This window comes from Haliotis rubra, unplaced genomic scaffold (assembly GCF_003918875.1).
Source record: "Haliotis rubra isolate DU_JTF1 unplaced genomic scaffold, ASM391887v1 Scf173, whole genome shotgun sequence".
Classification (NCBI taxonomy): Eukaryota; Metazoa; Mollusca; class Gastropoda; order Lepetellida; family Haliotidae; genus Haliotis; species Haliotis rubra.
Window position 1 is genome coordinate 1,241,428 of NW_025765703.1, and position 26,711 is coordinate 1,268,138.

The 26,711-nt window shown below is 41.0% G+C and overlaps 1 protein-coding gene across 2 annotated transcripts; it reads left to right on the forward strand.

Annotated features, from left to right (window-relative positions):
* Positions 1-393: 393 nt before the first annotated feature.
* On the forward strand, positions 394-26,711 carry LOC124272813 (UMP-CMP kinase-like). Of its 2 annotated transcripts, XM_046708030.1 has the most exons (8): positions 394-539; positions 726-894; positions 6,210-6,356; positions 7,647-7,784; positions 24,377-24,453; positions 24,748-24,844; positions 26,317-26,362; positions 26,420-26,711. In XM_046708030.1, the coding sequence occupies exons 2-7, from the start codon at positions 811-813 to the stop codon at positions 26,359-26,361; spliced, it is 588 nt and encodes a 195-aa protein (XP_046563986.1). In that variant the 5' UTR covers positions 394-539; positions 726-810; the 3' UTR covers position 26,362; positions 26,420-26,711. The 2 variants fall into 2 exon arrangements, with proteins under 2 accessions (XP_046563986.1, XP_046563985.1); XM_046708029.1 differs by having other exon boundaries at positions 394-894.

The window sequence follows — 26,711 nt, forward strand, 5'->3', positions numbered from 1 at the left end:
TATTATATATGACAGCTGTGCAGGATATACAGGTAACTGTAAAAGAGAACACACAATAAATATGTTAAATCTAAACAGATAGTCACCCCTTTAGGTGCAGACATTTTGCAGAAATATTACATCAACTGAAGATTTCCCATGAAACAATTACCACATTTTAGATTTGATCATGTTATGTACGAATATAAACTTTCAGTTTAGAGCTGGTCCATAACTGATCCGTCAGTTATATTTTGCTTTGTTTCTGTTGGTTTACTATGATGAAATGTATGTCCAACTATTTTCCTGTTGAAATATGAGCCCGAGAAGGCTAATATTCCGTTGGTTGAAAACCATGAGAAGTAAAAGTTCCTATCAATATCCATTTCGTCTTTTAGATACAACCGCATATATGACTTGCCACATGGGGGTGTCGAGAGTTTGAAAAGATCAGTCTATATTTATTGTTCGTGATATGTTTCAAAATTATTTATAGAGTCAACGAACCTTACAGGAACGTAACGTTACATTAGTTTGGTATATCTGCCCTGGTATTTTTGGTTGGTATATTTTAAAACCTATGTAAATATTTGCCCAAAATACAGAGGGACACCTCATCATTCTGCGATTTCTGACCAGTCATTTGTTTATTTATTTGTCGGCACCTGATCAAAGTGTCAAACGACTCATTTTAACCTTTGACTCACAGTGTTGTGAAGAGCAATAATTTTTCGATCCTTGTTTAGTTTACGCCATTTGGGGAGCGGGCTTCTCGGTGGCAAAATAATATCAAAGCATCTGAACAAGTTCACTGTTCAGCAATATTCCATCATGTCAGAAATCGCGTATGGTGTTGTTTTTGTACTCGGTGGACCCGGGGCTGGAAAAGGGACACAGTGTGAGAGAATAGACAAGGTACTGTACATTTTTCAATATTGGTCACGTCATATTCAATGATTAAAGCATTAGATCTTGTTCCACTGCACAGGTTATGCATTTTTGGCATGTTTGTTATTTTAACAAACTTTATTTGTGTGTTTAGTTAAGTTTGATCAGTTCAGAAATGTCTCATAAAATTATTTTCCTAATTACATCACATAGAAACGATAGCTCAATTTCTTGAAGATGTGTGGAGCAGTGAGGTATCCAAGTGGTTAAAGTGTTTGCTCGTCACGCGGAAAACCCGGGTCAAGCCCATTTCTGGTGTCCCCTGCCCTGATATTGCTGGAATATTGTTAAAAGTGGTGTTAAACCCTCCCTCTCTCTCTCTGTAAAGCATATTTTTGTAATGCTAATACATTAAAAGGTTATTGAAATTATTCTGTCCTCCCATTTGTTGTGAAATAATGTTCATTCCACTGCCTTAAACTATCAAGAAAAAAGATGTTAAGTGTTTTATAAAGAAGACAAGATACAACACATACCTGATGGTACCTGATGAAATCCAGTACAAATTCCTGCACTTAGTAGAACATGATATGAATGATTGTGTAGATTGATGCTTTTAATGTCAGTCACAGGTTTATCTGTCCCAGACTCAATTATTTACATACCAACATCAAATACCTAAAATATTGCTGAGTGCAGCATTAAACAGCAAACAAAACATCAACTATGTCAGTGTCTGGGAGGAAGATGCATATTCTTTTGGCTCTGTGTTAACCCCATGTGACCCTCTGTATTGTGAGCCTGCTGTCAGTCCAATGTCAGCAGGTGAACCGGGATAACTGGACAGAGAGGGGAGGCAGGAGGAAGTGCTATGGTGTAAACTGGGAAGTGGGGTTGCTGGTCAAGAGTGTGTCTGTCCTACAGCTGGAAATGAGATGACTGGAATTATGCTCTAGGGCCTGCAAGAGAAAGGGGGAGTGTCATGTCATATAGCCTGAATGTAGGTTGTCAGTATTGACATATAATTACTTCAATGAATTAGGGGTGGGTGTTGCAGACAATTTTCATATTGCGATGCCAAAGCATATATTGCGATATGTATTGCAAATGCAATATATTGCAAGAAGGTTTTTTTAAACAAAAAACTACTTATAATCGAGTTAATGCTTGTTTTTTAAAGCAAAAACACAATAAAATCACTATGCTTGATTGTGCTTAAATGGAAACTATTAATCATGACAAAAAATACAAAAATGTGAATAATATTTGGCACAAATGAAATATGGAAAAGAACGATTTAACATCAACACAGTGGTTACTAGTTTGAACTAGTTTCTCCACTCTCAAAAAAAGCCCTGACATTTTAGACAGCAACTTGACCAGGTCAGGACATATCAGAGATCACTGGTCATTAATGAGTAAATATTTAAAACATTCAGGTCCGAAACATTGCGAAACATTTGAATTGAAATTAAGAACACAACTTCGAACCGAACTTAACAATCCAGTTAAAAATAATTATCACCCCGATCATTCCCACCACCATTATCACAATTATCAAGATTTCTGAGTGTTACAAAGATAAAATACTGGTTTTCGATCAGCATATCGCAATACGTATTGTGTTCATGTTTGACAGGTAAATACCGGTAAACCAGTTATGTTGCGCAGCCCTACAATGACTGTAAGCTTGATATCAAATACATGAATTGTTTTCTGATATAATGTTAATAATGCTTCTTGTGAATCTAAAGCGATTGTTATGTAAAATTGTTTTTTTTTTATACATGTAACACAATCCCTACTAAATTGGAGTGAATGATGAATTTCTGTGCATTGACTTAATGCCTGTTATCTTCATGAAGAGGTGAAGAATGTTTTTAATTTCTCATTTAATGAGGTTTAGATTAAGCCTTTCAGTGTGTCCAACTGGAAAGCACTGTGACAAACCTCAAGTGATATGTCACATTCATAAGGAAGTCTTTAATAATTAGTATGTTAATTCCTGTTTTGAGTTTAGATAAGTCAAGAAAAAATGTTATGATTTTATGAATATTATTTTGAAAGATAACGACTAACAATATTTTATATTTAATGAAATATTTCAAACAGTGTATCTGATTCAATTGTATTTTCATCTTATTTATCTGTGGAGAATATATCATCTCGTGATCTTGTACAACATGTTATGGAGATGCAAATGAACTTACTGATCCAATCATATTTCATAACTCCTTGGGGCAATGGGGTACCTTAATGGTTAAAGTGTCTACTCGTCACACTGAAGACCCAGGTTCGATTCCCTGCATGGGTAATATGTGTGAAGCCCATTTCTGGTGTCTCCCACCATGATATTGCAGGAATATTGCTTAAGGTGGTGTAAAACCATACTCATTCATAATTCCTTGTTACACTCGTGTTGAGTAACACATGTCCCCAGAAGGTTATGTATAGCTTAACGCTTTCTGTAACATGGATTCCATGGAGTACACTATCCAGATTGTTGGTACATGGATTCCATGGAGTACACTATCCAGATTGTTGGATTCCATGGAGTACACTATCCAGATTGTTGGTACATGGATTCCATGGAGTACACTATCCAGATTGTTGGTACATGGATTCCATGGAGTACACTATCCAGATTGTTGGTACATGGATTCCATGGAGTACACTATCCAGATTGTTGGTACATGGATTCCATGGAGTACATATCCAGATTGTTTGTACATGTATTCCATGGAGTACACTATCAAATTGTTGATGCATGGATTCCATGGAGTACACCATCATTGTTGGTACATGGATTCCATAGAGTACACCATCCAGATTGTTGGTACATGGATTCCATGGAGTACACTATCCAGATTGTTGGTACATGGATTCCATGGAGTACACCATCCAGATTGTTGGTACATGGATTCCATGGAGTACACTATCCAGATTGTTGGTACATGGATTCCATGGAGTACACTATCCAGATTGTTGGTACATGGATTCCATGGAGTACACCATCCAGATTGTTGGTACATGGATTCCATGGAGTACACTATCCAGATTGTTGGTACATGGATTCCATGGAGTACACCATCCAGATTGTTGGTACATGGATTCCATGGAGTACACCATCCAGATTGTTGGTACATGGAGTACAGTATCCAGATTGTTGGTACATGGATTCCATGGAGTACACTATCCAGATTGTTGGTACATGGATTCCATGGAGTACACCATCCAGATTGTTGGTACATGGATTCCATGGAGTTCCAGATTGTTGGTACATGGATTCCATGGAGTACACTATCCAGATTGTTGGTACATGGATTCCATGGAGTACACTATCCAGATTGTTGGTACATGGATTCCATGGAGTACACCATCCAGATTGTTGGTACATGGATTCCATGGAGTACACCATCCAGATTGTTGGTACATGGATTCCATAGAGTACACCATCCAGATTGTTGGTACATGGATTCCATGGAGTACCCATCAGATTGTTGGTACATGGATTCCATGGAGTACATACATGGAGTACTATATCCAGATTGTTGGTACATGGATTCCATGGAGTACACTATCCAGATTGTTGGTACATGGATTCCATGGAGTACACCATCCAGATTGTTGGTACATGGATTCCATAGAGCACACCATCCAGATTGTTGATACATGGAGTACACTATCCAGATTGTTGGTACATGGATTCCAGTACATGGATTCCATGGAGTACGCAATCCAGATTGTTGGTACATGAATTCCATAGAGTACACTATCCATATTGTTGATACATGGAGTACACTATCCAGATTGTTGGTACATGGATTCCATGGAGTACACTATCCAGATTGTTGGTACATGGATTCCATGGAGTACACTATCCAGATTGTTGGTCCATGGATTCCATGGAGTACACCATCCAGATTGTTGGTACATGAATTCCATAGAGTACACCATCCAGAGTACACTATCCAGATTGTTGGTACATGGATTCCATAGAGTACACCATCCAGATTGTTGGTACATGGATTCCATGGAGTACACCATCCAGATTGTTGGTACATGGATTCCATGGAGTACACCATCCAGATTGTTGGTACATGGATTCCATGGAGTACACTATCCAGATTGTTGGTACATGGATTCCATAGAGTACACTATCCAGATTGTTGGTACATGGATTCCATAGAGTACACTATCCAGATTGTTGGTACATGGATTCCATGGAGTACACATCCAGATTGTTGGACATGGATTCCATGGGGAGTACATCATGTTCCTGATGCATGGATTCCATGGAGGCTTACATCATCCAGATTGTTGGTACATGGATTCCATGGAGTACACTATCCATATTGCTAGTACAGCACTTGAATTGCAAGTAAATTCTGGATCTTAGAAAGCTTTCACTTGTAGAACCAGCACACACTTTACACTGCTGATTTTCACATTTGCAAATGAGTTTTTAATCATTACCCAACCTTATAAAAATCAGATCCTGGCGCTCACTAATGATAAACAGAGAACATCTGGGAACATCCTTTTTCAGATTATGTCAAAATGACCTTTCACAAACTTTGACAAATGAGATGGGCAGCAAAAAATTGACATTAGCCATTCATAAAGCTAAGTTTTATAACAGTTTCAAACTACTACGGGGCAGTGGGGTAGCCTAGTGGTTAAAGGGTTTGCTCTTGACGTCGAAGGCCAGGGTTCGATTCCCCACATAGGTACAATTTGTAAAGCCCATTCTGGTGTGCCCCGCCGTGATATTGCTGGAATATTGCTAAAAACGGCGTAAAACAATACTAAGTCAGTCAGTTCAAACTATTACAACTTACAAGATGGCAACTACTTTCCAAGACTATGCTTTGACAATTGTGAATTCCAAACTTAAAGTGAACAAACAAAATGCAAGAATCTGAATGTCCTGTAGATGGCCAAGATTGTATGGCTGTACTTTTCATGTGTCATGGGAAGTGCTTTATATTTCAAATGTTTATCCTGCTACAGTGGATAGATTTCGATGGAATCGGTCATACAGCCTGTGACATTCTTTCAAATAACCTGTGTTAATTATATATACATTTTTTGATGATAAAACACCTTCCAGCTGTCAATTTGCTAATCTGGTAAACGATGCCTGTTAGGTTGGATGTTAAGTTATTTTATATGGAAGGTCCTCTGATGTTTTTTAAGAAGTTACAAGAACTAAGATCTTATTTTAATGAGATAGATGTTCGCTATAGTGTGAAGTTTACACATGGATGAATTCTTATGTGTCTGATAAGAATATGTTGTCACTATTATGTAACTAATATTGAGCATGTTGTTGGTTTTAGGAATTTGGGTTTATTCACCTTTCCGCTGGGGATTTGCTTCGAGAAGAACGCCAGAACAAAGATTCCAAGATTGGCAATGAGATTGAAACCCATATTCGCAATGGAACTATTGTGCCAGTAGAAATAACCTGCTCCCTCCTACACAGGGTTTGTATGACAATTCTCTGTCCTTCAGTAGTAGTCTTGTTGTCTTAAGGTGCTGCAATGTTTTCTGAGTTACATCCCCTTGCAGTCCCAGGATCAGGTCTTGGTGATGGGCTGATAACCTATATTTGTCCCACTTATGATGCTTGTTCTTCTTAAAGGGTAAATAGCTATGTTCTGCATCTTTACGAACCCATCATCAGGGCTCCAAATAAGGGCTGTATCGGCGTATGTACTGATATAAAATATGCACGATATGGTAGGAAATAATTTAGAAAACGTAACAGATACGCACCACAGAAATCTTACAGTCATGTACAGACGTATTTATCTGAAAAAGTATTGTTTTATTGTTTATTGACCTGTTTACACAAGAGTAGCAATATTATGATGCTTTTGTGAAACGAAACACAAGGTTACTGATCCGCCATTATATTCCATTCAGTACTCTAAATGTACACTTAAGTTTTTCCAGTACTCTTATATTGAAAAAATAAGGAGTACATACTCTTGATGTTGAAAAATTATCTGGAGCCCTGCAAAATACCTTTTAACTCTTTCATATCAGTACCTGTAGCAGCTGCAAGATGGCAGATATCTTCGGCAAAATCACAAATGCAGAAAAAGGAGATTTGAACAAAGTTTCTTTAATGAAGAAACAACAGTTTCATCAAACTTTTGTTATGTATTTTAGGAAATTTACAGGATTGTTTGATAATTATCCATAGCCTTGGTTCACATATGTATGTAGATTAAATTAGGTGATTAAGATAATTCAGTGAAGTCAAATTAGGAAAAATCACATTGTTGTGAAACATTTGTAATTCAATGTAGGTAGACAACAAAATCTTTGAAGAGTACATTATGTTCAAAATCAAATTTGTTTCTCATATTGAGGTGAATCCCAAGCAAGCTTTGACCACTCCATTAAAGTGAAGCATGTGTGGGTTCTTCAGCCAGTCGAATGTCAGCTGCAAAAGTATCCCTGTGGATGTGGATGACATTTTGCTAATAATGCCAAAACTTATTAGCTAGCCACAACAAATAAACATTACTTTCTAATTGTCCCTTCAGATTTCCCAGATTACCTGGTGTATGTATTGTTTAGAAACACAAATCAAATATGCTGTGTATGATCAGCTGAGATTGGGGGTTTCCTTATAATGCTTGGAGGTACATTTATGGAGTATAAATCTAATTTTGTAATGGTTAATTGTTTGTCAATTTTTTCAAATATATGAATCTTTAAATAATATCAACATGACACAATTTGTGACTCTATTTGTGTTTCAGGCCATGAAAAAAAGTGGTAAACAGAATTTTCTGATCGATGGATTTCCTCGGAACAAGGATAACCTTGATGGCTGGAACCGAGAAATGTCTAGCGTGACCGAGATTAAGAGAGTGTTGTTCTTCAACTGCTCAGATAGCGTAAGTACGGTGATGACTGTTATGTATGTGGTGATGCATGTTATGTATGTAGTGATGGATGTTATGTATGTGGTGATGGGATGTGATGAAGCTGTTATGTATGTAGTGATGGCTGTTATGTATGTAGTGATGGATGTTATGTATGTAGTGATGGATGTTATGTATGTAGTGATGGATGTTATGTATGTGGTGATGGATGTTATGTATGTAGTGATGGATGTTATGTATGTGGTGATGGCTGTTATGTATGTAGTGATGGATGTTATGTATGTAGTGATGGCTGTTATGTATGTAGTGATGGATGTTATGTATGTAGTGCTGTTATGTATGATGTGATATGTTATGTATGTAGTGATGGCTGTTATGTATGTAGTGATGGCTGTTATGTATGTGGTGATGGATGTTATGTATGTAGTGATGGATGTTATGTATGTAGTGATGCATGTTATGTGTAGTGATGGCTGTTATGTATGTGGTGATGGCTGTTATGTATGTAGTGATGGCTGTTATGTATGTAGTGATGGCTGTTATGTATGTAGTGATGGCTGTTATGTATGTGGTGATGGCTGTTATGTATGTAGTGATGGATGTTATGTATGTGGTGATGATGTCATGTTATGTATGTAGTGATGGCTGTTATGTATGTAGTGATGGCTGTTATGTATGTAGTGATGCTGTTATGTATGTGGTGATGGTATTATGTATGTGAGTGATGGATGTTATGTATGTAGTGATGGCTGTTATGTATGTAGTGATGGCTGTTATGTATGTGGTGATGGCTGTTATGTATGTAGTGATGGATGTTATGTATGTAGTGATGGCTGTTATGTATGTAGTGATGGCTGTTATGTATGTAGTGATGGATGTTATGTATGTAGTGATGGATGTTATGTATGTGGTGATGGATGTTATGTATGTAGTGATGGATGTTATGTATGTAGTGATGGATGTTATGTATGTAGTGATGGATGTTATGTATGTAGTGATGGCTGTTATGTATGTAGTGATGGATGTTATGTATGTAGTGATGGCTGTTATGTATGTAGTGATGGATGTTATGTATGTGGTGATGGATGTTATGTATGTATGTGATGGCTGTTATGTATGTAGTGATGGATGTTATGTATGTGGTGATGGCTGTTATGTATGTAGTGATGGCTGTTATGTATGTAGTGATGGCTGTTATGTATGTAGTGATGGCTGTTATGTATGTGGTGATGGATGTTATGTATGTGGTGATGGATGTTATGTATGTAGTGATGGATGTTATGTAATGGTGTAGTGATGGCTGTTATGTATGTATGTGGTGATGGCTGTGTATGTATGTGGTGATGGATGTTATGTATGTAGTGATGGCTGTTATGTATGTAGTGATGGATGTTATGTATGTAGTGATGGATGTTATGTATGTGGTGATGGATGTTATGTATGTGGTGATGGATGTTATGTATGTGGTGATGGATGTTATGTATGTAGTGATGGATGTTATGTATGTGTGATGGCTATTATGATGGATGTGATATGTATGTAGTGATGGATGTTATGTATGTGGTGATGGATGTTATGTATGTAGTGATGGATGTTATGTATGTAGTGATGGCTGTTATGTATGTGGTGATGGACTGTTATGTATGTAGTGATGGATGTTATGTATGTGTAGTGATGGATGTTATGTATGTAGTGATGGATGTTATGTATGTGGTGATGGATGTTATGTATGTAGTGATGGATGTTATGTATGTAGTGATGGCTGTTATGTATGTAGTGATGGCTGTTATGTATGTAGTGATGGCTGTTATGTATGTGGTGATGGATGTTATGTATGTAGTGATGGCTGTTATGTATGTAGTGATGGAGTGATGGATGTTATGTATGTGGTGATGGATGTTATGTATGTGGTGATGGATGTTATGTATGTAGTGATGGATGTTATGTATGTGTATGTGGTGATGGATGTTATGTATGTAGTGATGGATGTTATGTATGTGGTGATGGATGTTATGTATGTAGTGATGGCTGTTATGTATGTAGTGATGGATGTTATGTATGTAGTGATGGATGTTATGTATGTAGTGATGGATGTTATGTATGTAGTGATGGATGTTATGTATGTAGTGATGGATGTTATGTATGTGCTGTTATGTATGTGTGATGGATGTTATGTATGTAGTGATGGATGTTATGTATGTAGTGATGGATGTTATGTATGTGGTGATGGATGTTATGTATGTGGTGATGGATGTTATGTATGTGGTGATGTTATGTATGTAATAATGGATGTTATGTATGTGGTGATGGATGTTATGTATGTGGTGATGGATGTTATGTATGTAGTGATGGATGTTATGTATGTAGTGATGGATGTTATGTATGTAGTGATGGATGTTATGTATGTGGTGATGGATGTTATGTATGTAGTAATGGATGTTATGTATGTAGTGATGGATGTTATGTATGTGGTGATGGATGTTATGTATGTAGTGATGGATGTTATGTATGTAGTAATGGATGTTATGTATGTGGTGATGGATGTTATGTATGTAGTGATGGCTGTTGTGTATGTAGTGATGGCTGTTATGTATGTAGTGATGGATGTTATGTATGTGGTGATGGATGTTATGTATGTAGTGATGGATGTTATGTATGTGGTGATGGATGTTATGTATGTGGTGATGGATGTTATGTATGTAGTGATGGATGTTATGTATGTGGTGATGGATGTTATGTATGTAGTGATGGATGTTATGTATGTAGTGATGGATGTTATGTATGTGGTGATGGATGTTATGTATGTGGTGATGGATGTTGCGTATATGGTGATATGTGTTACGTATATGGTGATGTGTTATGTCTGTGGTGATGTGTATTTCGTATGTGGTGATTCATGTTAATTATGGTGATGCATATTTGATACAGTGATGCATGTTGAGTTTGGTGATGTGTGTTTCGTATATGGTGATGTGTGTTCCGCATATGGTGATGTGTGTTACCTATGGTGATGTGTGTTTCGTATATGGTGGTGTTTGTTCCGTATATGGTGATGTTTGTTCCGTATATGGTGATGTGTGTTCATTATATGGTGATGTGTGTTTAGATATGGTGATGTGTGTTATGCGATATGGTGATGTATGTTGTTATATATATGGCGATGTCTGTTCAGTATATGATGATGTTTGTTCCATGATATATGGTGATGTGTGTTCATTATATATGGTGATGTGTGTTCATATATATGGTGACATGTGATCTGTATATGTTGGACGTGTATTGCATACACGATATATGGTGGTGGCGTGTGTTATGTATATGGTGATGTGTGTTACATTATATGGTGATGTGTGTTACGTATATGGTGATGTGTGTTCCGTATATGGTGATGTGTTGTCTGTGTTGATGTGTGTTTCGTATGTGGTGATTCATGTTATTTATGGTGATGCATATTTTATACAGTGATGCATGTTAAGTGTGGTGATGCATGTTACATATATGGTGATGTGTGTTCGATATATGGTGATGTGTGTTCCGTATATGGTGATATGTGTTACGTATATGGTGTTGTGTTATGTCTGTGGTGATGTGTGTTTCGTATGTGGTGATTCCTGTTAATTATGGTGATGCATATTTGATACAGTGATGCATGTTAAGTTTGGTGATGTGTGTTTCGTATATGGTGATGTGTGTACCGCATATGGTGATGTGTGTTCGATATATGGTGATGTGTGTTTCGTATATGGTGATGTGTGTTCCGCATATGGTGATGTGTGTTCAGTGTATGGTGATGTTTGTTCCGTATATGGTGGTGTGTTTTTCGTATATGGTGATGTGTGTTACGTATACGGTGATGTGTTATGTCTGTGGTGATGTGTGTTCAGTATATGGTGATGTTTGTTCCGTATATGGTGATGTGTGTTCCGTATATGGTGATATGTGTTACGTATATGGTGATGTGTTATGTCTGTGGTGATGTGTGTTTCGTATGTGGTGATTCCTGTTAATTATGGTGATGCATATTTGATACAGTGATGCATGTTAAGTTTGGTGATGTTTGTTTCGTATATGGTGATGTGTGTTCCGCATATGGTGATGTGTGTTACATATATGGTGATGTGTGTTTCATATATGGTGATGTGTGTTACATATATGGTGATGTTTGTTCCGTATATGGTGATGTGTTTTTCGTATATGGTGAAGTGTTTTTCGTATATGGTGATGTGTGTTTCGTATATGGTGACGTGTGTTCCGTATATGGTGACGTCTGTTCCGTATATGGTGATGTGTGTTCCGTATATGGTGATGTGTGTTACATTATATGGTGACGTGTGTTCCGTATATGGTGGCTGCAGGTTAATATATGGTGATGTGTGTTGCATGATATGGTGACGTGTGTTCATGATATGGTGACGTGTGTTCTGTATATGGTAACGTGTGTTACGTATATGGTGATGTGTGTTCCGTATATTGTGACGTGTGTTACATATATGGTATTGTGTGTTCCGTATATATGGTGATGTGTTATGTCTGTGGTGATGTGTGTTTCGTATGTGGTGATTAGTGTTAATTATGGTGATGCATATTTGATACAGTGATGCATGTTAAGTTTGGTGATGCATGTTACCTATAGTGATGCATGTTCCTTATGACAGAATGTAGACCTCACCGGGGCAGCACATGTGTATTATGTATTGATTCCATGTGTGATTTATGCTTTCACATGAACATTTTTAATGTGTATGTAATATGCAGTCACTCAGACAGAAAATATTTGTTGTCTACCTTCGATTATTTGTATTCTTTCACCTTAGTCAGGGCTTGCATGGAAAGACATGACAGTAAAATTTCCTGTCATGATTAGTGCCCACCCGCATGGCCTAGAATCTATATATTGCGTCTCGAGTGGGCTTGCCATATAGAAACTACTGTTTGGCATGTCAGATGATTAGCACTTGGAACCAGCATTAGCCACAAACATGTATGTTGGCACCAGCATTAGCCCCAAAGATGTATGTTGTATAAGTGAGAATAATCTTGAATGTACTATAAACCTATATAGTAGGATATTTTTTCCAAAACTATTGAAAGATTTAAGTGAAGTTTATATTTTTCCTTATCCTGACTCATGCTCTTTTGCTTGTCTTCTTCTTCTTGCGAACATAGTGGAACACTTGTATCTGCCTAATTGAAGCTCCCTTCAATGTAAAATCACTAATTAGTACTCACCAAGAGTTGCTTCCCTTTCCAAAAGGCACGGGAACGGAGGCGCCACCTCTTCCCACATGCTTCACTCTCTGCTTCTTCGCCCAGTGAGCAGGATGTGAGAGCGCCTGTGTCTCCCTACACACTATATCCTTTGATTATTCTTATTTAGTTACCTCTTTTAGTCATCTATAGAGGTTTAGCTAGTATCCTTCAACATTATGTATTGATATTTATTCGTATTTCTACTGTTTATTCACGGGACGCCGTGATTGATCAGTAGTTTACGTTGATGAAAATCTGTACTCTTTGCAGGTTACGTTTTTCTGCTGCTGATCCGCATTTAATATGCCCTAGCTGTACTGCGCCATGTTCATTTTCTTCACGTTGCAGTTGCTGTAATAATTTGTCTAGTTCTGCTTTTAACAAATATTTACTTTGCTTTTTGAGACGTGCAGCAGATAGGTCACGTAAGCACAGTCTAGCCATGGCTGATGCACCTGAACCCCTCGAAAGTCAACTGCTGTCGGACAACCCCCTCCAATCTGGTGTTCCAGTAGAGTTACCCTCGGAGGAGAGGCGTGGGACGGAGTCCGCCGTCTCTAAGAAGCGTCCTGCATCCCCAGACATCCCGTCGTCGCAGCCGAAGACTAAGAGGGCTTCTACTTCAACTCAACGCATACTCCGCACCCCCAGGGCAGCGTCTACCTCCAAGGGGAAATCAACGAAGTCTACAAGGACTTTCTCAGCCGAGATTGTTCCCGCCGCAGAACTGGGCCTGTATGATGATCAGTCGATCATCATACCTGATGTGCATCGCAAGAAACGACTGGTGTCAGCAACAGTGACGTCAGCGCAGATCAACACGCAGCCTGATGTACCAATGCTGATGTCTGACGATCTTCCTGAGGGTCCCGTTGCTACCAACGCAGATAGGGCAGCAACTACTTCTTCGCAGACCGTCCCAGACGACCTGGTGCTTCAGATTATGAAGATGATGGAAGACCACTACGGACTGGAGAGGCAACCAGCCCAGAGCCTGAGCCTGAGCCAAAGGCTCCAACGTAGATGTCACACCAGAGGGACCCCCCGTCAACGTAGAGGCTGCTACCAAGTCATCATCGAGGAACCCACCTGAGCGAAGGACGTCACGGCCCACCTCTGCCAAGGACCCAGATGTTCAGCGTTCCAGACGCTGCGTCCAGCGACCCAGACGCAGCTTGTCAGTCCGTTCTCCACGTCGATCTCCTCGTCGATCTCCTCGTCGTTCACCTCGTCGATCTACTCACAGTTCACCACATCGTTCGCCTCACAAGTCTTCACGGAAATCCCCAGACAGGTCTCCGTTGACGTCACCCTGCAGAGCTGTACAAGTATACAGGACTCCACCTCAGTCACCATCGGAAGAGCATCAACCTCTTATCAGCGATCCCGTTACAGAAGATGATGGAGGCATCATCTTCTCCGACGCAGAAATACGCTATGGATGGTCAACAACCTGGACCTATCTTCACCTTCCAAGAACGAGAACCCGGCCCACACCTATCTCATGATGGAGGCATCATTTTCTCCGACGCAGAAATACGCTATGGATGGTTAACAACCTGGACCTATCTTCACCTTCCAAGAACGAGAACCCGGCCCACACCTATCTCATGAGGGAGGACGACGCAGACACGATCACCCTACCTCCGATCGACCCGATAGCAGGGGTCCCACAGAATCTCGACACAGCCTTCCATAAAGCCACTAAAGCCCAGACGCCGCACTTACTACAGTTCAACGCCAAAAAGTTCTCAGCCCAAAACATGGACCCATTTTTCAAGGCACAAGAAATCGACGATAACTTCAAAGTAATCAACAATGCCAAGACTAAGACGTACAAGATAGACGACCGCAAGCTGGTTCAGATCGAAACCATGACAAGAAGAATGTTCTTCGGCCTTAAAAGATTAAGAACGATTAATGAAACTCTCATCACCTGATTTCGAGATTCTACATCAGAAGACAACAGAATGATATACTCGGCCCTCCTTATGCAGAAGAAGGACCAGCAGTTTTTAACGGATCATTTTGCATCAGTCTCCGCAGCGATAACTCTAGCTCGTCATCAAGGTCTCCTCGCTTCCTGCAGTTGGGATGAACAGTTTACATCTTCACTCTACATAGCCCCGTGGTCTACACCGTCACATCTTCGCTGGAGGAATAGATAAAGTCTGTAAAGAAGTCACCAAGGATTCAAGGGAAGTCCTTATGATAAAGTCGATGGACACGCTAGCTAGCGTCATCAGGCAGACATCACTGAGATATTCAGGAAGATCAAAGTTTACTGGCTTACAGAAAGCACGGGACAGGAAGATGGCCGGTTCAAGAGGAGGAAAAGATTCTTTTCGACGCCATTACGGCAACTACAGGGGAGGATCTGGAAGGGGCAGGGCACCCAGAGGCTCCCGCAACTATAAACGATGAAAGACAGGTTCGGAACGACTGGAGTCTTCCACCCCCAGCCGTTCCAGTACAACCATCACAAGTGGGTGGACGCCTTCAACTGCACTGGGAGAACTGGGGAATTCTACAGGATCCATATGTCTCCAACATCCTACAACACGGATATCGAATCCAACTACAGGCCACGTCTCCGCTTACAGTCAACCCTCACAAGTTTGACTTCCAGGCTCAACAACTACCAAAGTTACGAGAAGCTGTTTCATCTCTCCTAACCAAGCAGGCCATAGAAGTACTGGATCAAGTAAACATCGAACCAGGCTTCTACTCCCCAGTTTTCCCAATGCCCAAGAAAAATTCCAAGGAAAAGTTCCGACTCATCTACAACATGAGCACATTCAACAGAGATTATCTACGCCAACCGCCAACGTTTCACATGATACATCTACCTCAACTACGGCACCTAGTTCGTCCCATGGACTACATGGCCAGTATAGATCTGCAGGATGCTTATTTACATATCCCGATACATCCCGAATCCAGGAAATACCTACGGTTTACACTAGACGGGCTGTATTACCAATGGAGAGTACTGCCATTTGGAATATCATCGGCCCCCTGGTTGTTCACCAGAGTAACGAAACCTATCGTCACTTACCTACATCGTCTAGGGCTACGCAGTGCATTCTACCCTCGACGACAGGATTCAAGTAGATCAAGATCCACAGCGTCTCAAACTACAGTTAAGCTTCATCATCAAGCTACTAACACAGCTAGGATGGTTAGTAAATCTACTCAAGTCGGACCTAGAACCTACGCATAAGATCTGCAATTTCTAGGCATTCGATTTCATCCCGACACAGAATCGTATCGTCGCACTCAGAGGACCGATGGCTCAAAAATCCAACAGACCATCCCACAAGCCTTACTCTCTCCGCTACCACTACGACAATGGCAGAGTCTGTTGGGTCTCCTCAAGTCAGCCCAAGACATGACAGTCAGAGGCAGACTACAGTTACGTCCGTTACAGGTCCTCATCAACTCTCATCTCGACGACCTACAACCATTCAGTCTACCGAAGCACATCAGACCTCATCTACTATGGTGGACCAGGAGGTCGAATGTCTGCGAAGGCATCTATTTAACAGAGGCGGAATTCAAAACCCATCTCTATGTAGACGAGTCGCTCCAAGGTTGGGGAACTCATCTCGCCAACCAGACAACATCAGGGTTAGGGAACCTCCACATAAACATGCTAGAAATGAAAGCAGTAATCAACGCCCTACTACATTGGAGCACCATTCTACAGAATGCACATCTAATGATTCACACAGACAACTCAACAGTGGCGTTTTATGTAAACAAACAAGGCTCAACGAGATCATTGAACCTATTGACTCTATGCTTTCAACTGTTCAATCTAATCAACGATCTCAACATACATGTCAGAGCATATCACATTCCTGGAGCCAAGAATGTACTAGCAGACGCACTCTCTCGGTCACATCTACCGACACCGACAGAATGGATGCTCTATACAGAAATCTTTGCACAAATTATCAAGGAAATGGGAGCTCCGCTAGTAGACCTATTCGCCACTCGCTTCAACAATCAGCTAACAACATTCGTATCACCAGTCCCCGATCCACAAGCGTGGGCAACGGAGACACTAAGCATATCCTGGGAAGGCCTCAATGCGTACGCGTTTCCGCCGCCAGCGCTAATTCCAAAGGTGTTACAGAAAATCAGACAAACTCAGAGCCTCCAACTGATTTTGGTCACGCCCTACTGGCCAGCGAGAACGTGGTTTCCCATTCTAATTCAAGAAATCGGACAACCAATACTACAACTACTAAAGCGCTCAAATCTACTAGTACATCCTCACACCAAACAAGCGTACAGAAACCCCAAAGCATTCCAACTTCACGTATGGACTGTATTAAAGTGTGTCTGAACAAGAGAGGTTATTCAACCAGAGCGGCGAAAGCAGTCACGCTTGCGTTTTACGCAATTCTCACAAGAACTTGTATGACGACAAGTGGCACAGTTTTGAGACATAATGCTGTTAAAAAGGGATTTACAGCTAGAAATGCTACACATCCACAAGTGGCTGACTCCCTTTGTTACCTACAACAAACTAAACGTCTAAAAGGCTTGACATTGTCAACATATCTCGCAGCTCTAAGTTCAGTGATAACTATGAGAACGGGTGTCAAGTTAACCAAAACGCCAAAGTTACTGGCCTTGCTACATTCATTCCGATTGGAGGATCAGAAACAGAGATTTCTCGCTCCAGCATGGGATCTAGATATATATGCTCCAACACCTCACAAGTGAGGCCTATGAACCACTGGAATCAACATCATTTGAATTTCTGACGCAGAAAACATTGTTCCTGTTATCCCTAGCAACGGCAGCCAGGATGTCAGAGATTCATGCGCTAGATTCAGTGTTCACGAATGGTGTTTCAAAGTCACAGGACATTGGGTCCTGTAAGTTTCAGATGTCTGTCTGACATGGGTCCTGAAAATGCACAGGACCCATGGAATAAAATTAAACACGCATTTCAGATTTAATATTTTATAATTGACATTGAAATTATTAACAAACATAAGTTTTATATACAGCAAACAAGTGTCACATGTCACATAAAACAACATCAGTCAAAGTCATTGTGAAATATACAGTCAGACACTGGGGCCGGCGGGTTGTAGACTTCTGTTCAGACGCTATTCGTGAACACTGTATATTATGAGAGAACACGTTTCGATGACAATCAAAACATAGTGCATATGGGTCTGCGCTGGGATTTTATCGCCAAGAATCAATTGCCAGGTCAACCACACAGATTATTCCATGTCCCTGCACTCTCCTCAATTCTCGGACCTCATGATACGCTTGACCTATCATTATGCCCAGTGAGGGCACTCAAAATCTATCTACAACGATCCAAAACGAGGCGACAACAACTCAAGCGGTTATTCATCCCTCTATCGACAGCGACGCAGACCGAACGCTCTTGTACCACGATATCGATATGGATCAGGACTGTCATACTTCGTGCCTACAAGGCTGCAGGACTCGACCCTCCGAGAGCATCTAATCCCCATGAAATCAGAGCACTGGCTTCTCGACACTCGCTCTACACGGAAATTGCTCGTTGAATACCATTATGGAGGGCTGCTTTTCGAAATCTGACATGGTGTTTGCCGACCACTATCTGAGAGATATCACCACCGAGGACGTCTCAGGTATCAACCATTTCGGTCCCATGGTCCTCGCACCGCAGTTGACAGTCCCTTGTAGACGATGAGACATAGTCTCACGAGATTATTCCTGTATATATCGTAACACTGTTATCTAGCTTATAACTCTACGGAGTTTTGTGCTATTTATATACATATCTTAAGTCTACATTAACCTTAAGCCCAGTACTGATGTTACATGTACATTGGGTCGCTTCTCCACTTTGGAGTCGCTTTATACTATTCTTATTATTATCATAATATCTAAATATTGTAGTACCCCCATCTATGGCAGCTGGTAGAACTTATGTATTATAGCAGCAGGAATTATCTGAATTACAGTGCCATTAAGAAGTTCCCGTAGGGGGTTATTACATATATAAATCACTAATTATTTATAATCCAAAGTATTCTGTTTCCCTACTCTGTTTCCGTAGGATTCTTCAAGCAAAGGAGCATGAGGTCAGGATAAAGAAAAATGTGTATTTTTCTGAATAAAATTGATATTTTATACTTATCCAACAACATTACTCATTATTACTCATGAGGTAAGCCCTCCCATCTTCCTGTAAATTCAAGTGTTGGGCTTGTTAAACAGGAGAGAGTGAAGCATGTGGGAAGAGGTGGCGCCTACGCTCCCGCGCATTTCGGAAAGGGAAGCAACTCTTGGTGAGTACTAATAAGTGATTTTACATTGAAGGGAGCTTCAATTACGGAGATACAAGTGTTCCACTATGTTCGCAAGAAGAAGAAGACCAGCTAAAGAGCATGAATCAGGATAAGTATAAAATATCAATTTTATTCAGAAAATTACATATTTTTCCTTATCCTGACTCATGCTTAATTGCTTGTCTCTTTCTTCTTGCGAATGATAGTGGAACACTTGAATCCCCTTTTGAAGCTCTCTTAAAAAAGCGGACGTAAAATCACTCGCCCAGTGTTATCTCCCTTTAGATCTTTTGGCGGGAAAATGTGTCACATGACCCAACATGCCCCTCACTCTCTCATTCTTCGCCCTAGAGGACGGTTGTGAGAGCGCCTGGGTCCCCTATACGGCGTTATATCCTTTAATTTTAAGGCCTTTGCTACTTAATTAACTGTATACGGCTTTTAGGATTGATACACCAACAACATGGTTTCGACTTTTGTCCAAATTATCTGTATTTATTCATGTTGTTGATATGTTTTTTCACCGTGTTTACATTTGATGAAAACTTGCAGTCGTTGCAGATACCAGTTGTCGATTTCTGATCCGCATAAAATATGTCCTAATTGTACTTCTCCATGTTCTTCCAGCTTTCACTGTCAACTTTGTCAGCATTTATCTGAATTTGAATTTAATAATTATTTATATTCCATTCTTAGGCGTGCCAAGGACAGGTCTAAACCAAATGATTGCGTTGATAACCGTTTGTTGTTTTCTGCTGACATTCACCATTCCAGTGCTTTACCGGCTGCGTCTGCGGAGCAGCTCGCTGTGACTGATGGACTTCTGGCTCCAAGAAGAGGTCGTCTACATCAACTATAACCTCACATCAGTTGAAGAAGACTAGGGCATCGTCTTCTCAGAAGAAGTCGTCTACTCACAAGACTCCGGCGATGTCTTCACATGAGGCAGCGCTGAAGATGAGGTCTTTCGCTACAGAGATCATCCCGGCAGCTGAAGTAGACGTATATGATGAGCCACCCATCCTCATCCCTGAAGTGCCAGTGAGGAAGAAGACGAGGTCTTCATCTACAGTAACATCAGCAGTCATCTCAACGCAGTCAGACGTTTTATCAATGCAGACATCAGATAGAGATGGCAGATCATAACAAGTGCAGCAGTTCTTGGGAGAAGCCTCGGTACTCTCAGATGCGTCGTCCGCAGTGCAGCAGCAGCAGCAGTCGTCGCAGAGCGTCAACCCCGGGTCTTCATGCAGCAGTTTACACAGCAGATGTTGGACCTGATGGAACGGAGGTTCGCAAGGAAAAAGCAGTGACGGAGGCCCCATCTACATCGAACCTGCGAGGCCCCATCTACAAGCAGCCTGCAGATCACATCCCGCCGAAGATAGCAGCCTGCACGAAGGAGGGAACCTGCGTGAAGGATCACACACTCTACGATGTACCACGACATCTTCACCAGAGGAGCCTTCACGAAGGATCAGAACCAGACGTTCACCGGAGCATCGCAGATCATCCTCCTCTGATATGGACAGCCATCAGGAGTCACGAAGGCACCATAGAAGAGAATCTACACCTTCACGAAGGCACAGAGATACATCTCAAGACTCCAGGGAGGATCCTTTTCTGAATTTATCGCCTTCGCTAAGGACTCCACGCAGGTCTCCACGTAACCATCTCCAGAACAAGAAGCCTCTTAATCGGAAGATGATGGGGGTATCATATTTTCCGATACAGAGATCAAATCTTGGATGGCAAATAGATTTGAACTTGCATCACCTTCTAAAGAGGATAATGAAGCATTTACATTTACAACTACTCCCTAGCCAGGACTTAGATAAGAAGTTGGCACATCTAGACACAACTACCAGACGTACCTTCTTTGGCCTAGCCAGGTCAAGAGCCATCAACGAAACTCTCATCACAAAGTTTATGAACCTGATCTCGGAAGAAGATAGAATGATCTACTCGGCACTACTAACCCATCAGTTTATGTCCGAACATCTGGCATCTACATCAGCAGGACTGACACTGAGAAGACAAGTATTGCTATCTTCCTGTACGTGGAGTGAACGCTTCACCAAGTCACTATACAGAGCTCTGTGGTTGGCACCATCTATCTTCGCAGGGGAAATTGGGGACGTAGCCAAAGAAGTAACGAAAGAGTCAAGGGAGGTAATGATGATCAAGTCCATTGACACACTAGCCAATGTTATCCATCAGACCTCGCAACGCTACTCTGGCAAGTCAAAGTTTACAGGAATACAAAGAGCCAGGGAAAAGAAATACGGCAGCTCCAGAGGAGACAAGGATTCTTTTCGTCGCCCAACCGGATCTCCCAGATGTAACCCCGGAATAGGCAGGGCATCCAGAGGTGCCAGGAACTTTAGATGCTGAAGGACAGGTTCGGAACGACTGGAGTCTTCCACCCCCAGCCGTTCCCATACAACTTTCAACAGTGGGTGGATGTCTACAATGCTACTGGAAGAATTGGGGAATTCTTCAGGACGACTATTACGTATCCCAGATCCTACGCAGAGGATACAAGATACAACTACAAGGAGTACCACCATTGTAAAGCAACTCTCTGGCCCACAACTATGCTGCCGACCAGAGGGAGAACCTACTCGACGCTATCACAACTCTACTCGAGAAGGAAATAAAACAGGAGTTCATCACGCCTGGCTTTTACTCCCTAATCTTCTAATCTAAGACTACAACTGCGCCCACTTCAAGTGTTTGTGAACGCTCATGTAGACAGTCCGGACTCCTTCAGACTACCGGACGGACTAAAACCATATCTCCTGTGGTGGACTCGGAAGTCCAATGTTTGCGGGGGAACCTACTTATCAGAGCCGGAGTACAACACTCATCTCTATGTAGAATGGGGTGCCAACCTCGACAACAAAGTGGCAGCAGGGAAATGGTCGAATCAGGAGCATAGTCTGCACATCAACATGCTCGAGATGAAAGCAGTAATAAACGCCTTACTACACTGGTCCAGCATAGTAAGGAACACACAACTGAAGATCCATACGGACAACTCCACAGTGGCGTTCTACGTCAACAAACAAGGATCAACAAGGTCAAGGAATCTTCTAGATCTCAGCTTTCACCTTTTCAAAATAATAGACAATTTGAACATCGATGTGGAAGCATGTCTCATTCCTGGAGCCAAGAATGTGATAGCAGACGCCCTATCTCGTCCAACACAACCATCCCCGACGGAGTGGATGTTACACCCAGAAGCATTCAGATGCATCATACAAAGGATAAGATCTCCGCTGATAGACCTGTTTGCTACAAGGTTCAACAAACAAATACCAACATTCGTCTCTCCGATTCTGGATCCACAAGCATGGGCAACAGATGCTCTAAGCATCTCCTGAGAAGGACTAAACGCATACGCGGTTCCACCTCGAGCTTTAATACCGCAGGTATTACAGAAAATCAAGCAGACGAAGAACCAGCAACTGATTTTGGTCGAGCCCTACGGGCCAGTGAGGGTGTGGTTTCCTATCCACCAGAGCAGTGAACACAGTCACATTAGCTCTATGTAGATCAGCCCACAGCTTGTACAACGACAAGTGGCAGAGTTTTGAGAAATATGCTTTAAGGAAGGGCTTCATGGCAATGGAAGCAACACATCCTCAAGTGGCGGAATACCTTTGTCATCTAAGACAAACAAGGCGGTTAAAAGGTTCAACACTCTCTACATACCTAGCTGCCCTCAGTACAGTTATCACCATGAAGACGGGTGTGAAACTGACTAAAGTACCAGAGATACTAGCTCTACTACGCTCCTTTAAGTTGGAAGACCAACAAAAGAAATTCAAAGTGCCTGCTTGGGATCTCAACGTAGTCTTACAGCATCTCACCAGTGATGCTTACGAACCACTAGGAAGGACATCCTATGAGTTTCTAACACATAAAACTCTGTTCCTGGTCGCCTTGGCAACAGCAGCTCGGATGTCAGAAATACATGCTCTGGACTTTGAACGAATACGATTTGATGCACATCGCAATATCATACATCTGGGATTGAGATGGGATTTCATAGCAAAGAACCAATTGCCCGGTCAGCCAGACAGGCAATTCCACATACCAATACTTTCATCTGTCCTTGGACCACAGGATACCCAGGATCTATCCTTATGTCCAGTCAGAGCATTACAAATTAACCTACAAAGGTCTAAGATGAGGAGACGAAAATTCAAGCGCCTTTTCATCCCTTTATCTACGGAGACACCTACAGAAATCTCACGTACAACAATATCAATATGGATAAGAGCCTATAAAGCAGCAGGACTTGAGCCACCACGAGCCTCTAATCCTCATGAAGTCAGAGCACTGGTGTCGACACTTGCTCTACATGGAAACTGCTCCATCTCGACAATAATGGAGGGCTATTATTGGAAGTCGGAGACGGTGTTTGCCAACCACTACGTCAGAGACATTGCTACAGAGGATGTCTCCGGTATCCACCAGTTTGGGCCTCTTGTTGTAGCACAACAATTGACGGTTCCTCAAAGACGCTGAGATGAATCTCATCCTTTATCACATGACTTGTAAAAGCCAACACTCGGAAGAGTTGGAGCTTAGAGTCCGTGCGCACGTCTAAGATAGGCTAGCATGAGTGACAGACCCTATACTTGTAAGGACTTACTCGTATATGATGAAGGGTCACTTCTCCATTTGATGAGAAAATCAAGACATGGAGTCGTATAAATCCAATTTTACTGTCGGAGAAGCGGTTCCCAGAAAATCTGACAAGTTGTGGTCCCCCCAAACTCAAACTCTGGATTCCCTGTAATCCAGGTGTCGGGCGCATTTTTAGGAGAGAGTGAGGGGCATGTTGGGTCATGTGACACATTTTCCCGCCAACTGGGTGAGTGATTTTACGTCCGCTTTTTTTTAAGGGAGCTTCAAAAGGGGATTCAAGTGTTCCACTATCATTCGCAAAAAGAAAGAGACGACCAATTAAGCATGAGTCAGGATAAGTATAAAATATCAATTTTAATAAAAAAAATTACATTTTTGCAGGTTTGCATTCAACGTTGCTTAAATAGAGGCAAAACCAGCGGCAGATCTGATGACAATGAGGAAAGTTTAAAGAAAAGGTAAATAAATGGTAATCCCAATTGCACAGATTGGTGCTCATGCTGTCGATCATTGGATTGTCTGGTCCAAGCTCGATTATTTACAGACTGCCGCCATATAACTGGAATATTGCTGAGTGCGGCATAAAACTAAACACACTCACTCTACAAACATAAGAGTGTGTCCATGGTTCGAGATGTTCAGACTTTCATGTTTTTCTTTCAGACATTGTGAAGATATATTAGCCCACAATTTTAATTGCAAAAGTGATACAGACTTGCCAAGTGTTTTGATTTTATTTGTATGTACTCCAGGATCAACACATACAGAGATTCAACACTGCCTGTGATCGAACATTACCGCAATTTGGACCTGGTGTCAGAAATACAAGCAGACAAGACACAGGATGATGTAAGTGATTCAAGTTGCTGTACACCTTGTGTAGACATGTAGGAATTCCAGTAGGGACTGAGACAGGAAGTTGTGGGGTGAACCCATGTCCTCATATGCTGAGTGTTTAATATGGTGTGTGTGTGTGTGGATTGGGAGGAGTCTGTCTCTGGCTGTGTGTGTATTTCTTAATAACATGCTTAATGCCACACTCTGCATTATTGAGCTGTGTGCTCACAGTCAAAGCTGAGAGCAACCATCCATGCGGAACAGTGACAGCCAACCCAAGTGGCTGCTCACCAGTACACAGGTCTACCAAAGAAAATTTTCCCACTGTGTAGAAAAATTCAGAAAAGCCCACATTAATTGTGGAAATAGCAACATAAACATAATACCTCACTACTGAAACAGTAAAAAATGGCACAGAAGACTATCAAACTGCAACATTTTTCTTTCAGCGAACTTTGACCTCTACTGCACAGGCGCAAAATCTAAGTTGCAGGCTCTTCGTTTTTTTATCCAGTTTTAGTGGTTTAAAGCGGCTGTTTTTACTGTTTCAATAGCGCGGTATTATGTTTATGTTGCTATTTCCATGATTAATGTGGACTTTTCAGTGTTTTTCTGCACAGTGGGAAAGTTTTCTGTGGTAGGCCTGAGTATACTTTGCTGGTATTAACCAAGCCTAACCCGGAATCCCCACTGGGAACACTGGACATGGGATAGAATCGCGCTCCCCTACGGTCCTTCTTGTGAGTAAATGTCTACCGTATGTGACCATAGATGAGCCGATCCATAGACAAGCCGAGGTCCTGACTTGACCCAAGATAAGCCAAACCACCAACCTTCGTTCATTTACTTGTTGTAATCAGTCTTCAGAAATAGAGTGTCAACAAATCCACATTGACAGGTCAAATTGTTCCATCCGGCAATACATGAGTGCTGCTGCATATCCCTAGTTATGGTGTTATATATTTTACATTTATAGGACAAAACCTGCAATTAAAATGACACATTGCTGGAATACATTTCTCTTGGTAAAATAATAGTTCAGATAATATTTCTTTTGCTCACTGCATCAGATATTTCCATGATATTATTTGGTATGTTTTCACTTAATCACCAGTAGATCACAGGGAAAGGTGTGCACAGCTGATTGCCATTTCTGACTCTGTTTATGAGACAGGCACACATGGTAATGTTAATGCCTGCATATAATACAATGCTGAACAAGAACAAATTAGAAGTAAAAAGGTAAATAATCTTGTCTAGTAAAGTTTTGTTCTTTTTACACGAAGTGATTTCACAACATTTTCTTACCACCACAAAAATAAGTTTGAAAGTGTAACCCATAGATGACCAAACACCTTTTTACAGACTGCTATGGTCATCTACGGTAATTGAAATGCATACTGTTTGAGCTTGTTACAACCATAGTTTCCTGTATCCTGTACATGTACCAAAAGGTGTCATGTAAATATATCTTTTACTTTCAGGTGTGGGCTGAAGTAAAGGGTATTTTCGAGAAGATCCGCAGTTAATGTTGGCCACCCACTGCTCTGGGATATATATTAAATATTGGGAATCCAGGAAAGACAGCTATTGACAGTAAACTGACTGCAAAGAAAATATTGTGCCATCTTTAAAAAATATGTTCTAAGAAAGAGTTTTATCCTCCAAGGTGTATTGATGATGGCTTGTATACAGTATATATGTGATGGTACACTGTATATTGAGTTGAAATATACCAGTTTTAAAAAATTGATGGCGATGGTTTTGTATATTTTTAATACAAATTGAAGACATTACATTATTATGAGTATGGAAATTTAAATAATCAATGTGAAACTGAGCATATTGAGCAAGGTCTTAATGGTCACTATGTGATGTT